General features: G+C 47.1%; 1 protein-coding gene across 1 annotated transcript in view; it reads left to right on the top strand.

Annotated features, from left to right (window-relative positions):
- The window catches only part of selenos (selenoprotein S), a 42,852-nt gene extending 31,026 nt beyond the window's left edge, over window positions 1–11,826 (top strand). Inside the window, exon 6 of the mRNA XM_078530498.1 lies at window positions 11,261–11,826. Coding sequence (XP_078386624.1) covers window positions 11,261–11,340 — 80 coding nt within the window. The 3' untranslated portion in view covers window positions 11,341–11,826. The remainder of the gene's footprint in view (window positions 1–11,260) is intronic.
- The last annotated feature ends 4,563 nt before the right edge of the window (window positions 11,827–16,389 follow it).

Raw genomic sequence — 16,389 nt, 5'->3', positions numbered from 1 at the left:
GGTCTCCCTGCAGTGACTGTGATTTCACAGGTCTCCCTGCAGTGACTGTGATTTTACAGGTCTCCGTGCAGTGACTGCGATTTCACAGGTCTCCGTGCAGTGACTGCGTTTTCACAGGTCTCCGTGCAGTGACTGCGTTTTCACAGGTCTCCTTGCAGTGACTGCGTTTTCACAGGTCTCCGTGCAGTGACTGCGTTTTCACAGGTCTCCGTGCAGTGACTGCGATTTCACAGGTCTCCCTGCAGCGACTGCGATTTCACAGGTCTCCGTGCAGTGACTGTGATTTCACAGGTCTCCCTACAGTGAATGTGATTTCACAGATCTCCTTGCAGTGACTGTGATTTCACAGGTCTCCGTGCAGTGACTGCGATTTCACAGGTCTACGTGCAGTGACTGCGATTTCACAGGTCTCCCTGCGGTGACTGCGATTTCACAGGTCTCCTTGTAGTGACTGCGATTTCACAGGTCTCCGTGCAGTGACTGATTTCATAGGTCTCCGTGCAGTGACTGTGATTTCACAGGTCTCTCTCCAGTGACTGTGATTTCACAGGTCTTTCTGCAGTGACTGCGATTTCACTGGTGTCTCTGCAGTGACTGCGATTTCACAGGTCTCCGTGCAGTGACTGATTTCACAGGTCTCCGTGCAGTGACTGTGATTTCACAGGTCTCCCTGCAGTGACTGCGATTTCACAGGTCTCCGTGCAGTGACTGAGATTTCACAGGTCTCCGTGCAGTGACTGTGATTTCACAGGTCTTTCTGCAGTGACTGCGATTTCACAGGTCCCCGTGCAGTGACTGTGATTTCACAGGTCTCCCTGCAGTGACTGCGATTTCACAGGTCTCCGTGCAGTGACTGTGATGTCACAGGTCTCTCTGCAGTGACTGTGATTTCACAGGTCCCTCTGCAGTGACTGCGATTTCACAGGTCTCCGTGCAGTGACTGTGATTTCACAGGTTTCCCTCCAGTGAATGTGATTTCACAGGTCTCTGTGCATTGACTGTGATTTCATAGGTCTCCGTGCAGTGACTGCGATTTCACAGGTCTCCGTGCAGTGACTGTGATTTCACAGGTCTCCGTGCAGTGACTGCGATTTCACAGGTCTCCGTGTAGTGACTGCGATTTCACAGGTCTCCGTGCAGTGACTGCGATTTCACAGGTCTCCGTGCAGTGACTGTGATTTCACAGGTCTCCCTCCAGTGAATGTGATTTCACAGGTCTCCATGCAGTGACTGTGATTTCACAGGTCTCAGTGCAGTGACTGCGATTTCACAGGTCTCCGTGTAGTGACTGCGATTTCACAGGTCTCCGTGCAGTGACTGCGATTTCACAGGTCTCCGTGCAGTGACTGTGATTTCACAGGTCTCCGTGCAGTGACTGTGATTTCACAGGTCTCCCTCCAGTGAATGTGATTTCACAGGTCTCCATGCAGTGACTGTGATTTCACAGGTCTCCCTACAGTGAATGTGATTTCACAGGTCTCCGTGCAGTGACTGCGATTTCACAGGTCTCCGTGCAGTGACTGTGATTTCACAGGTCTCCCTGCGGTGACTGTGATTTCACAGGTCTCCCTGCAGTGACTAATTTCACAGGTCTCCCTGCATTGACTGTGATTTCACAGGTCTCCCTGCGGTGACTGTGATTTCACAGGTCTCCCTGCAGTGACTGATTTCACAGGTCTGCCTGCAGTGACTGCGATTTCACTGGTCTCCCTGCAGTGACTGTGGTTTCACAGATCTCCCTGCAGTGACTGATTTCACAGGTCTCTCTGCAGTGACTGCGTTTTCACAGGTCTCCGTGCAGTGACTGCGATTTCACAGGTCTCCCTGCAGTGACTGAGATTTCACAGGTCCCCATGCAGTGACTGTGAATTGACAGGTCTTTCTGCAGTGACTGTAATTTCACAGGTCTCTCTGCAGTGACTGCGATTTCACAGGCCTCCATGCAGTCACTGTGATTTCACAGGTCTCCCTGCAGTGACTGCGATTTCACAGGTCTCCGTGCAGTGACTGTGATTTCACAGGTCTCCGTGCAGTGACTGCGATTTCACAGGTCTTTCTGCAGTGACTGTGATTTCACAGGTCTCCGTGCAGTGACTGCGATTTCACAGGTCTCCCTTCAGTGACTGCGATTTCACAGGTCTCCCTTCAGTGACTGCTATTTCACAGGTCTCCCTGTAGTGACTGCTATTTCACAGGTCTCCCTGCAGTGACTGTGATTTCACAGGTCTCCCTGCAGTGACTGCGATTTCACAGGTCTCCCTGCAGTGACTGATTTCACAGGTCTCCGTGCAGTGACTGCGTTTTCACAGGTCTCCGTGCAGTGACTGTGATTTCACAGGTCTCCCTGCAGCGACTGCGATTTCACAGGTCTCCGTGCAGTGACTGCGATTTCACAGGTCTCCGTGCAGTGACTGCGATTTCACAGGTCTCCGTGCAGTGACTGCGATTTCACAGGTCTCCGTGCAGTGACTGTGATTTCACAGGTCTCCGTGCAGTGACTGTGATTTCACAGGTCTCCCTACAGTGAATGTGATTTCACAGATCTCTTTGCAGTGACTGTGATTTCACAGGTCTCCGTGCAGTGACTGCGATTTCACAGGTCTACGTGCAGTGACTGCGATTTCACAGGTCTCCCTGCGGTGACTGCGATTTCACAGGTCTCCCTGTAGTGACTGCGATTTCACAGGTCTCCGTGCAGTGACTGATTTCATAGGTCTCCGTGCAGTGACTGTGATTTCACAGGTCTCTCTCCAGTGACTGTGATTTCACAGGTCTTTCTGCAGTGACTGCGATTTCACTGGTGTCTCTGCAGTGACTGCGATTTCACAGGTCTCCGTGCAGTGACTGATTTCACAGGTCTCCGTGCAGTGACTGTGATTTCACAGGTCTTTTTGCAGTGACTGCGATTTCACAGGTCTCCCTGCATTGACTGCAATTTCACAGGTCTCCGTGCAGTGACTGTGATTTCACAGGTCTCCGTGCAGTGACTGGGATTTCACAGGTCTCCATGCAGTGACTGTTATTTTACAGGTCTCCCTGCAGTGACTGTGATTTCACAGGTCTCCGTGCAGTGACTGCGATTTCACAGGTCTCCGTGCAGTGACTGTGATTTCACAGGTCTCCGTGCCGTGACTGCGATTTCACAGGTCTCCGTGCAGTGACTGTGATTTCACAGGTCTCTGTGCAGTGACTGTGATTTCACAGGTCTCTGTGCAGTGACTGTGATTTCACAGGTCTCCGTGCAGTGACTGTTGATTTCACAGGTCTCTGTGTAGTGACTGTGATTTCACAGGTCTCCGTGCAGTGACTGTTGATTTCACAGGTCTCCGTGCAGTGACTGCGATTTCACAGGTCTCCCTGCAGTGACTCGATTTCACAGGTCGCCCTGCAGTGACTCGATTTCACAGGTCGCCCTGCAGTGACTCGATTTCACAGGTCTCCCTGCAGTGACTGCGATTTCGCACGTCTCCGTGCAGTGACTGCGATTTCACAGGTCTCTCTGCAGTGACTGTGATTTCACAGGTCTCCCTGCAGTGATTGTGACTGGGATTTCACAGGTCTCCATGCAGTGACTGCGATTTCACAGGTCTCCCTACAGTGAATGTGATTTCACAGGTGTCCGTGCAGTGACTGCGATTTCACAGGTCTCCGTGCAGTGACTGCGATTTCACAGGTCTACGTGCAGTGACTGCGATTTCACAGGTCTCCCTGCGGTGACTGCGATTTCACAGGTCTCCCTGTAGTGACTGAGATTTCACAGGTCCCCATGCAGTGACTGTGAATTGACAGGTCTTTCTGCAGTGACTGTAATTTCACAGGTCTCTCTGCAGTGACTGCGATTTCACAGGTCTCCATGCAGTCACTGTGATTTCACAGGTCTCCCTGCAGTGACTGCGTTTTCACAGGTCTCCGTGCAGTGACTGTGATTTCACAGGTCTCCGTGCAGTGACTGCGATTTCACAGGTCTTTCTGCAGTGACTGTGATTTCACAGGTCTCCATGCAGTGACTGCGATTTCACAGGTCTCCCTTCAGTGACTGCGATTTCACAGGTCTCCCTTCAGTGACTGCTATTTCACAGGTCTCCCTGCAGTGACTGCTATTTCACAGGTCTCCCTGCAGTGACTGTGATTTCACAGGTCTCCCTGCATTGACTGTGATTTCACAGGTCTCCCTGCAGTGACTGATTTCACAGGTCTCCGTGCAGTGACTGCGATTTCACAGGTCTCCGTGCAGTGACTGTGATTTCACAGGTCTCCCTGCAGTGAGTGTGATTTTACAGGTCTCCGTGCAGTGACTGCGATTTCACAGGTCTCCGTGCAGTGACTGCGTTTTCACAGGTCTCCGTGCAGTGACTGCGTTTTCACAGGTCTCCGTGCAGTGACTGCGTTTTCACAGGTCTCCGTGCAGTGACTGCGTTTTCACAGGTCTCCGTGCAGTGACTGTGATTTCACAGGTCTCCCTGCAGCGACTGCGATTTCACAGGTCTCCGTGCAGTGACTGCGATTTCACAGGTCTCCGTGCAGTGACTGTGATTTCACAGGTCTCCCTACAGTGAATGTGATTTCACAGATCTCCTTGCAGTGACTGTGATTTCACAGGTCTCCGTGCAGTGACTGCGATTTCACAGGTCTCCGTGCAGTGACTGCGATTTCACAGGTCTACGTGCAGTGACTGCAATTTCACAGGTCTCCCTGCGGTGACTGCGATTTCACAGGTCTCCCTGTAGTGACTGCGATTTCACAGGTCTCCGTGCAGTGACTGATTTCATAGGTCTCCGTGCAGTGACTGTGATTTCACAGGTCTCTCTCCAGTGACTGTGATTTCACAGGTCTTTCTGCAGTGACTGCGATTTCACTGGTGTCTCTGCAGTGACTGCGATTTCACAGGTCTCCGTGCAGTGACTGATTTCACAGGTCTCCGTGCAGTGACTGTGATTTCACAGGTCTCCCTGCAGTGACTGCGATTTCACAGGTCTCCGTGCAGTGACTGATTTCACAGGTCTCCGTGCAGTGACTGTGATTTCACAGGTCTTTCTGCAGTGACTGCGATTTCACAGGTCCCCGTGCAGTGACTGTGATTTCACAGGTTTCCCTGCAGTGACTGCGATTTCACAGGTCTCCGTGCAGTGACTGTGATGTTACAGGTCTCTCTGCAGTGACTGTGATTTCACAGGTCCCTCTGCAGTGACTGCGATTTCACAGGTCTCCGTGCAGTGACTGTGATTTCACAGGTCTCCCTCCAGTGAATGTGATTTCACAGGTCTCTGTGCATTGACTGTGATTTCATAGGTCTCCGTGCAGTGACTGCGATTTCACAGGTCTCCGTGCAGTGACTGTGATTTCACAGGTCTCAGTGCAGTGACTGCGATTTCACAGGTCTCCGTGTAGTGACTGCGATTTCACAGGTCTCCGTGCAGTGACTGCGATTTCACAGGTCTCCGTGCAGTGACTGTGATTTCACAGGTCTCTGTGCAGTGACTGTGATTTCACAGGTCTCCCTCCAGTGAATGTGATTTCACAGGTCTCCATGCAGTGACTGTGATTTCACAGGTCTGCCTACAGTGAATGTGATTTCACAGGTCTCCCTGCAGTGACTGATTTCACAGGTCTCCCTGCATTGACTGTGATTTCACAGGTCTCCCTGCGGTGACTGTGATTTCACAGGTCTCCCTGCAGTGACTGATTTCACAGGTCTCCCTGCAGTGACTGCGATTTCACAGGTCTCCGTGCAGTGACTGCGATTTCACAGGTCTCCCTGCAGTGACTCGATTTCACAGGTCGCCCTGCAGTGACTCGATTTCACAGGTCGCCCTGCAGTGACTCGATTTCACAGGTCTCCCTGCAGTGACTGCGATTTCGCACGTCTCCGTGCAGTGACTGCGATTTCACAGGTCTCTCTGCAGTGACTGTGATTTCACAGGTCTCCCTGCAGTGATTGTGACTGGGATTTCACAGGTCTCCATGCAGTGACTGCGATTTCACAGGTCTCCCTACAGTGAATGTGATTTCACAGGTCTCCGTGCAGTGACTGCGATTTCACAGGTCTCCGTGCAGTGACTGCGATTTCACAGGTCTACGTGCAGTGACTGCGATTTCACAGGTCTCCCTGCGGTGACTGCGATTTCACAGGTCTCCCTGCAGTGACTGAGATTTCACAGGTCCCCATGCAGTGACTGTGAATTGACAGGTCTTTCTGCAGTGACTGCGATTTCACAGGTCTCCGTGCAGTGACTGTGATTTCACAGGTCTCCGTGCAGTGACTGCGATTTCACAGGTCTCCGTGCATTGACTGCGATTTCACAGGTCTCCGTGCAGTGACTGTGATTTCACAGGTCTCCGTGCAGTGACTGTGATTTCACAGGTCTCCCTCCAGTGAATGTGATTTCACAGGTCTCCATGCAGTGACTGTGATTTCACAGGTCTCCCTACAGTGAATGTGATTTCACAGGTCTCCGTGCAGTGACTGCGATTTCACAGGTCTCCCTGCAGTGACTGATTTCACAGGTCTCCCTGCAGTGACTGCGATTTCACAGGTCTCCCTGCAGTGACTGTGGTTTCACAGATCTCCCTGCAGTGACTGATTTCACAGGTCTCTCTGCAGTGACTGCGTTTTCACAGGTCTCCGTGCAGTGACTGCGATTTCACAGGTCTCCCTGCAGTGACTGAGATTTCACAGGTCCCCATGCAGTGACTGTGAATTGACAGGTCTTTCTGCAGTGACTGCGATTTCACAGGTCTCCGTGCAGTGACTGTGATTTCACAGGTCTCCGTGCAGTGACTGCGATTTCACAGGTCTTTCTGCAGTGACTGTGATTTCACAGGTCTCCGTGCAGTGACTGCGATTTCACAGGTCTCCCTTCAGTGACTGCGATTTCACAGGTCTCCCTTCAGTGACTGCTATTTCACAGGTCTCCCTGCAGTGACTGCTATTTCGCAGGTCTCCCTGCAGTGACTGTGATTTCACAGGTCTCCCTGCATTGACTGTGATTTCACAGGTCTCCCTGCAGTGACTGATTTCACAGGTCTCCCTGCAGTGACTGTGATTTCACAGGTCTCCGTGCAGTGACTGCGATTTCACAGGTCTACGTGCAGTGACTGCGATTTCACAGGTCTCCCTGCGGTGACTGCGATTTCACAGGTCTCCCTGTAGTGACTGCGATTTCACAGGTCTCCGTGCAGTGACTGATTTCATAGGTCTCCGTGCAGTGACTGTGATTTCACAGGTCTCTCTCCAGTGACTGTGATTTCACAGGTCTTTCTGCAGTGACTGCGATTTCACTGGTGTCTCTGCAGTGACTGCGATTTCACAGGTCTCCGTGCAGTGACTGATTTCACAGGTCTCCGTGCAGTGACTGTGATTTCACAGGTCTTTTTGCAGTGACTGCGATTTCACAGGTCTCCCTGCATTGACTGCAATTTCACAGGTCTCCGTGCAGTGACTGTGATTTCACAGGTCTCCGTGCAGTGACTGGGATTTCACAGGTCTCCATGCAGTGACTGTTATTTTACAGGTCTCCCTGCAGTGACTGTGATTTCACAGGTCTCCGTGCAGTGACTGCGATTTCACAGGTCTCCGTGCAGTGACTGTGATTTCACAGGTCTCCGTGCCGTGACTGCGATTTCACAGGTCTCCGTGCAGTGACTGTGATTTCACAGGTCTCTGTGCAGTGACTGTGATTTCACAGGTCTCTGTGCAGTGACTGTGATTTCACAGGTCTCCGTGCAGTGACTGTTGATTTCACAGGTCTCTGTGTAGTGACTGTGATTTCACAGGTCTCCGTGCAGTGACTGTTGATTTCACAGGTCTCCGTGCAGTTACTGCGATTTCACAGGTCTCCCTGCAGTGACTCGATTTCACAGGTCGCCCTGCAGTGACTCGATTTCACAGGTCGCCCTGCAGTGACTCGATTTCACAGGTCTCCGTGCAGTGACTGCGATTTCACAGGTCTCCGTGCAGTGACTGCGATTTCACAGGTCTCCGTGCAGTGACTGCGATTTCACAGGTCTCCGTGCAGTGACTGCGATTTCACAGGTCTCCGTGCAGTGACTGCGATTTCACAGGTCTCCGTGCAGTGACTGCGATTTCACAGGTCTCCGTGCAGTGACTGCGATTTCACAGGTCTCCGTGCAGTGACTGCGATTTCACAGGTCTCCGTGCAGTGACTGCGATTTCACAGGTCTCCGTGCAGTGACTGCGATTTCACAGGTCTCCGTGCAGTGACTGCGATTTCACAGGTCTCCGTGCAGTGACTGCGATTTCACAGGTCTCCGTGCAGTGACTGCGATTTCACAGGTCTCCGTGCAGTGACTGCGATTTCACAGGTCTCCGTGCAGTGACTGCGATTTCACAGGTCTCCGTGCAGTGACTGCGATTTCACAGGTCTCCGTGCAGTGACTGCGATTTCACAGGTCTCCGTGCAGTGACTGCGATTTCACAGGTCTCCGTGCAGTGACTGCGATTTCACAGGTCTCCGTGCAGTGACTGCGATTTCACAGGTCTCCGTGCAGTGACTGTGATTTCACAGGTCTCCGTGCAGTGACTGCGATTTCACAGGTCTCCGTGCAGTGACTGTGATTTCACAGGTCTCCGTGCTGTGACTGGGATTTAACGGGCTGCGGTGCTGTTACTGTGCATAGGTGGTAGAGGGAGTGAATGTTTGTGCATGTGGTGCCAATCAAGTGGGCTGCTTTCATCCTGGATGGTGTCAAGCTTCTTGAGTGTTGTGGAAGCTACACTCATCCAGGCAAGTGGAGGATATTCCATCACACCCCTAAGCTGTGCCTTGTAGATGGTGGACGGGCTTTGCAAAGTCAAGAGGTGAGTTACTTACCTCAGGATTCTGAGTCTCTGACTTGCTCTTGTAGCCACAGTATTAAAGTGTAGTTCCGTTTCTGTCAATGGACGGGTTACCTCTGAACAGGAATGGGACCAACATCCTCGCGGGGAGGTTTGTTAATGCTGTTGGGGTGGATTTAAACTAAATTGGCAGGGGATGGGATCCTGAAAAGTAATTCAGAGGGGAGAGAATCTGAGATGGAATTAGAAGTTAAAACGCTAGTGAGTGAGTTTGGAAGGCAGAGGAAACATAGGCCAGAGAAGAAGGAAGTGAGTTTAGCAAGGCCAAATGGAATATATTTTAATACAGGGAGCCTGAGGGAAAAGACAGACGAGCTGAGGGCACAGATAGACACCTGGGAATATGATATCATAGCTATGAGCAAGATTTGGCTAAAAGAAGGACAAGATTGGCAGCTCAACATTCCTGGTTGTAGGATATTCAGACGAGGTAGAGGGGGATAGAAGAGGAGGTGGGTCACAATATTGATCAAGGAATCAATTATAGCAGTGAGGAGGGATGATATCTTAGAAGGATCATCAAATGAGGCCATATGGATGGAAGTAACAAACACAAAAGGGGCAAACTCACTGTTGGATGTGTAGCATAGGCCCCCAAACAGTCAGGGAGAGATAGAGGATCAGATATGTAATCAAATTTCAGAGAAGTGTAAGAATAATAAGGCAGTAACAGGGGATTTTAACTATCCAAATATTAACTGGGATAGTTTTAATGTGTGAGGTAGGGAGGGAGCAAAATTCTTAAGTTGCATCCAGGAGAACTTTTTTAGCCAGTACATCGTTCAACAAGGGAGGGGGCAGTTCTGGACCTAATATTTGGAAATGAGCCCGGGCAGGTGGAAGGCATATCAGAAGGAGAGCATTTTGGAGATAGTGACCACAACTCGGTTAGGTTCAGGATAGTTATGGAAAAGGATAAGGTTGGGCTGGGAATAAAAGTTCTAAACTGGGGAAAGGCTAATTTTACTAAGATGAGATACGATTTGGGCCAAGTGGAGTGGGAGCAGCTACTTGCAGATAAAACTGTGTCAGAGCAGTGGGAGGCATTGAAGGAGGAAATATCGAGAGTACAGAGCAAATATGTTCCCTTAAAGACAAAGGGAAAGAGTTGGGGGTGATATATTAGCATGGATGGCGATTGTTTAACTGACAGGAAGTAGAGAGTAAGGATAAATGGAGCATTTTCAAGTTGGCAGGCTGTGACTGGTGGAGTGCTGCAAGGATCAGAGCTGGGACCATGGCTATTGACATTCGATATTACTAATTGAGACAAGATAAAGAGTAATCATTCTAGTTTACTGATAATACAAGGCCACGTGGGAACGCAAGCTGTAGTGAGGAACAGGCTGCAAAGAAGTATAGACAGGTTAAGTGAGTGGGCATTAAGGTGGCAGATGGAGTATAATGTGGGGAAGTGTGAAGTTATTCACTTTGGTTGTAAGCAGAATCTTTTTTAAATGGTGTGAAACTTGTCGATGTAAATCAGAGGGACTGGGGTGTACTTGTATAAGGAACAAAAAGTTAGCATATGGGTACAGCAACAATTAGGAAAACAAATGGCAGGTTGGCCTTTATTGCAAGGGGATTGGAGTAAAGAATAAAGAAGTTTTGTTACAATTGTACAGGGTTTTGGTGAGACTACACCTGGAATACCATGTGCAATTTTAGTCTCCATATTTAAGGAAAGATATACTTGCAGTGAATGTTCACTAGGTTGGTCTCTGGAATGAGAGGGTCATCCTATGATGAGAGGATAACTAAATTGGGCCTAAACTCCGCTGGGAGTTTAGAAGTTAATTGAAACATTCGAGATTATGAAGGGGCTTGACAGGTAGTTACTAAGAGGTTGTTTCCCCTGGCTGAGAATCTAGGGGACACAGTTTCAGATAAGGGGATGATCATTTAGGACTCAGATGAGGAGAAATATCTTCACTTGAAGGGTTATGAATCGTTGGAATTCTCTATCCAGCAGGTTTGTGGATGTACCATCATCGGATATATTTGAAGCTGATATTTGGTATCTCAGGCAATCGAGGGATATGGGGAATGGGTGGGAGAATGAGGTTTAAGCCTAGGATCAGCCATGATCATGTTAAATGGCAGAGCAGACTCAATGGGCAGGATGGTCTTCTGCTTCTATTTTTGTTTTCCCCTCCCCGCAACTCCCTTCTCTATCTTCACCACCCACCCCAGCCCATCCTCATCCCCCTTCCCTCCTCACCTTCTCCCTTCCCTAAGTTGTGTTGTTCGTGAGATCCCCAGAATCTCACCAAGGAGCAGGACAGACAGCTCCCAGTTTAGACAATGGGTCCTTGGGGTGAGTGGGTCAAATGGGTGAGCAGTGAAATGTGCTTTTCTGATTAAAATGGTGAAATGACAAAGATAGCTTGTTGGATTTTGTAGGTTTTAATCCTCTGACGGGAGATGGTGGAGGTTCGTGTTCCTGGAGACCAGGTCGCAGGGGTCCATCTTCTGGGGCATGAGGTTAAAGGTCGGTCAGTGCCCACTCCTACAGCTAGCACTGACCACAGTTGGAGATGCACTATCCTGTTATCAAAGCTGGTCAAGTTGAGTGATTTTATTCTGCTTTGATTAGTTTCAGCTTGTTGTTAGTCACACCTGACTTTCAATTTTCACTTTTTATTAATGAAACGAATCGGATCTCTCAATTCTTTTTAATGTTTACCAAAACTTGATGAAATTGACAGCTATGAATGATGCCATCCTTGTAAATGGCAGTCCAGCCAATAAGGATGTCTGAGAATGGACATGGGTAGTGGCAGTAAATAATCTTGTTATGTGAAAATTTCTTGCTTTTAAGTATCAAAGTGTGAGTTAAGTTTATTTTGTTTTAGCTAAAGATTAAAAGCTTGAAATATGTTTGCGATTCCAGCAGTGCAATTACTAAAATGTTGTATTTGTTTTCGTCATCTCGATATATAATAAATGTACATCCTGGATTCGATAAAGGGGTCATGCCTTTATATGAAAAGCTGTCTTTTTGCAACAGATGTTTATTAAAGACACCCGTGTGTGTGTTTCTGAATGAACAATGACAGACAAGACCCCTCTGGTCCACCCAGCCTGTCACAATATATACACAACCCACTCCATCTGAAACCCTATGATCTCTTGTGAGAGGTGAAAATCCAGATGAGAACACAGGCTAATGTGAAGGAAATAGTGAGAGATAGCTCTTCGACCCGTCTAGCCAATTGGTATTGGTCCAGCAGGTCGCTCTGGCGCTGAGTTCCCTGCAGTACCTAGTTTTGAATGAGGTAATGTCCAGCCCATGTACAGCCAGAGCTCGAGGGAATTCCGCAAATTGATGTCCATCGCACAAGGCAGCAACCTGTTCCTGACCTCCATTATCTTTGGGAAAAAACTGTCTCCTGATGGCTAGATCTGGCTTTATCTCCTTAAAATGGTGACCCCCTAGTCCTCCGTGTTGGAACAAACTTGTTAGTTAAAACACAATTTATTCCCTTTATTGTCTTACAAACCTCATATGTGGTGTTTGTGTATGTGTCTTGGCAGATGTAAGCACAAGTATCGGCAGATAGCCCTGTGTGTCGGCGGGATGTGCATGTGCGAGTGTGTGTTCCGACAGAAATGTGTGCGCATAATCAGAATCTCTCAGTGTCTTGAGATGTCTAGTGACCTCGAGGATGTCAGCCAAGCATTTTGCCAAATTTCATCCATGTAGAAACATTGCAAATAAAAGTTAACTCTATATCCAGTGTAGTTGGAACATGCTGATCTCTCATGGAATCATTGTACATACGAACATACGAATTAGGAGCAGGATTAGGCCATTTGGCCCCTCGAGCCTGCTCCGCCATTCAATAAGATCATGGCTGATCTGAATGTAATCTCAACCCCACAACCCTGCCTACTCCCGATTAACCTTTCACCCAGTTGTTAATCAAGAATCTATCTAGCTGTGCCTTAAAAATATTCAAAGGACTCTGCTTCCACTGCCTTTTGAGCAAGAGAGTCCCAAAGAATCACTACCCTCAGAAAAATTTTCTCCTTATCTCTGTCTTAAATGAGCGACCCCTTATTTTTAAATAGTGACCCCTAGCTCTTGATTCTCCCATGAGAGGAAACATCATCTCCACATCCACCCTGTCAAGACCCCTCAGGATCTTAAAGATTCCAATTAAGTCGCCTCTTACTCTTCTAAGTTCCAGTGGGTACAAGCCTAACCTGTCCAGCCTTTCCTCATAAGACAACCCACCTTTTCCTGGTATTAGTCCAGTAAACCTTCTCTGAACTGCTTCTAACGCATTTACATCTTTCTTTAAATAAGGAGACCAGGACTGTACACAATACTCCAGATGTGGTCTCACCAATGCCTTGTACAACTGAAGCATAACCTCCCTACTTTTGTATTCAATTCCCCTCACAATAAATGATAACATTCTATTAGCTTTCCTAATTACTTGCTGTACCTGCAAGCTAACCTTTCGTGATTCATGCACTAGGACACCCAGATCCCTCTGAATCTCAGAGCTCTGCAATCTCTCACCAGATAATAAGCTTTTTTATTCTTCCTGCTAAAATGAACGATTTCACATTTGCCCACATTATACTCCATTTGCCAGATCTTTGCCCACTCACTTAAACTATCTATGTCACTTTGCAGACTCCTGACATCCTCTTCACAATTTACTTTCCTACTTATCTTTGTCAGGAGATTTAGCAACCATTCCTTCAGTCCGTTCATCCACGTCATTTGTATAAAAAAGTTGAGGCCCCAACGCTGATCCCTGTGGCACACCACTCATCACATCCTGCCAACCAGAAAAAGACCCATTTATGCCAACTCTGCCTCCTGTTAGCTAACCAACCTTCTATCCATGCCAATATGTTACCCCCTTCACCATGAGCTTTTATTTCCTGCAATAACCTTTGATGTGGCAATTTATCAAATGCCTTCTGGAAATCACAGTACATCCACCAGTTCCCCTTTATCCACAGCACATGTGACTTCTTCAAAGAACTCTAATAAATTGGTTAAACATAATTTCCCTTTTACAAAACCATGTTGACGCTGCCTGATTGCTCTGAATTTTTCTAAGTGCCCTGCTATAACATCTTTCATAATAGCTTCTAATGTTTTCCCTATAACAAATATTAGGCTGACTGACATATAGATTCCTGCTTTCTATCTCCCTCCCTTTTCGAATAAAGGCTATATTTGCTATTTTCCAATCTAATGGAACCTTTCCTGAATCTAGGGAATTTCAGAGCAAACCATTTCACTCCCAATTTGATAGGAATGATAGTGATTCTATCTTTCAAACACATTTCAATTATTTTCTTTTGTTTTTCCCATTAAATGAATGTCCGCAACTGAGATCTTTAATTTACAATCACAGGCGGCGTGAAATAAAAAATTCAATTAGGAGAATATTTTCTGGTTTTAACTGTGCAGTGTGTGTGCGCGCGCTTTGATCTATGTGTACTTGGTTTCCCTCGTCATCCATCCTGCTGCTCTTTCTGGGAGAAGTCCCAGCAGTTTGCAAAAGTACAATATTAGTGTATGACAGATTCATGTTTAACATGCAGGATCAGAAGGAATGTTTGAAAGGTGTTACTGAGAGCGCCTGTCATGAAGTCACTGTTGGGCAGAGTAAGAATAAGGCTCATGAAGTGCTAAAGGCCACATAAGTTTTTTTGATAATGGTCTGTTTTGCAAAGGAAGATTTAAGCAGATTACATTTACTCAGATTACAGATAGAAATCTGGAAACACTTTACAAAAGTTTAGCAGAACAGCTTGTGGCTACAATATGCAAATGTTCTATTTGTTACACCCCATAGTTCAAGTGCAGTAAACTTAATGTGGGAAGATTCCCTCTATTTGTTAATACAATCTGCCTTTCTTGGCCTGATGGGGCTTTCAAAACACTCATACTTAAATCTCACCATCTTGGGAACAAGATAATTTGCAGAGGTGATATCCTCTCCCCCAAACAGACTTTCAAATTGACAGGGTTTTGAGAGGGTAAATAGTGAGACAGTGCTTCCTTTTGCTGTTCAACTGGCAATCACTGGAGGAATGAAGGAGGAAGTTTTCAGAGTTAATGTTTCGAGTCCGTATGACTCTTCTTCAGGACCTTGAAAAGAAGAGGCTCTGAAGAAGAGTCACACCAACTCGAAGCGTTAACTCTGTCTTTCTCTCCACAGACGCTGTCAGACCTGCTGGGTTTTTCCAGCATTTTTTGTTTTTTGTTTCAGATTTCTAGCATCTGCAGTATTTTTCCTTTATCTGAGGAAGTTTTCGCACAGGTTATTAGAACCTGTCCCCTTTTCTATTTTTCCTTGGTTCTGTTGAAGAGTCATGCGGACTCGAAACGTTAACTGTGTTCCTCTCCACAGATGCTGCCAGACCTGCTGAGTTTCTCCAGGTATTTTTGTTTTTGTATTAGAACCTGTTACTGTTTGACTCCTTTACCACAGGGGACTATCGAGGGAAAGTCAGGTAACATTGGTTAATGGGAAGCCCCTTGAACCTGTGCCACCTTTCAATCAGATCATGACTTAGTTCTACTTATTTGGTGAGGTTTTCCTCTGGAGTCTTCCATCAGGAATTTTCACAGGAGGTACACAATGAGTACAGTCAATGGTCACATTTATTTAAAAAGTTTTACTTAGTAACTTATCAATATCTTAGCACCATTTTCCCCAGCTTGGTGCCCTAGCCCTCTATCCTTACTCAACAAGAAACTATCAATCTGAGTCTTGAAATTCAACCACAGCATCCCAAAGCTTTTTGAGGAGATAGTTCCAGATTTCCATAACCCTTTGTATGAAAATGTGCCTCCTGATTTAATTCGTAAATGGCATAGCTGTAATTTTAACAACATGTCCCCCTTATGGATTCCCCACCACCAGAAATAGTTTCTCTATATCTAAACTATTGAATCCCTTCATCATGTTAAACCCCTCCATTAGACCATCTCTCAATCTCCTCACTCAAGCCTGTTTCCTCTGGTGAGGCAGTGATGAGGGTAGACTAATTTTATACTGTCAGGAAAAGTGAGGCGAGAAGTTAGAAGAAATGACTTTACATGGGGTTTAAGGAGCTTGGAATGCTTTGCCACAGAGTGGCTGAGGCATCTTTCAAGGAAAAATTGGATAAACATTTGAAGTAGAGCGACTTATAGGGCTGTGAGGAGAGAGAGAAGGGCAGTGGATTGCACCAGAATAGAGACAATGGGTTAAATGGTTCCATAGTTTGCAAATATATGTCTGATCACCAAGGACAAAATTGAACATGGTTCAAGCTGTTTTGTTAGTATTGGTTCTTTAAATGCATGATTGAGTGCTCCTTGGAGATTACACTGCAGTTTGAGGCCTACCACAGAATTTAAAGGGGAGCCAGAACTAATTGAAATTTTTATATATACAGCAGTAATTGCACTGCCACGCGGAACCACATTGTAAAACAGCTGACCTAGGCGATGGGGCAAATATTTGGAATGAATATGCTGTTCACAAAAAAATTGTAGGTTCCAGCTTCAG

The sequence above is a fragment of the Cetorhinus maximus genome, chromosome 26 (genome assembly GCF_964194155.1).
Source record: "Cetorhinus maximus chromosome 26, sCetMax3.hap1.1, whole genome shotgun sequence".
NCBI lineage: Eukaryota > Metazoa > Chordata > Chondrichthyes > Lamniformes > Cetorhinidae > Cetorhinus > Cetorhinus maximus.
This window is presented reverse-complemented; position numbering and strand designations above follow the sequence as displayed.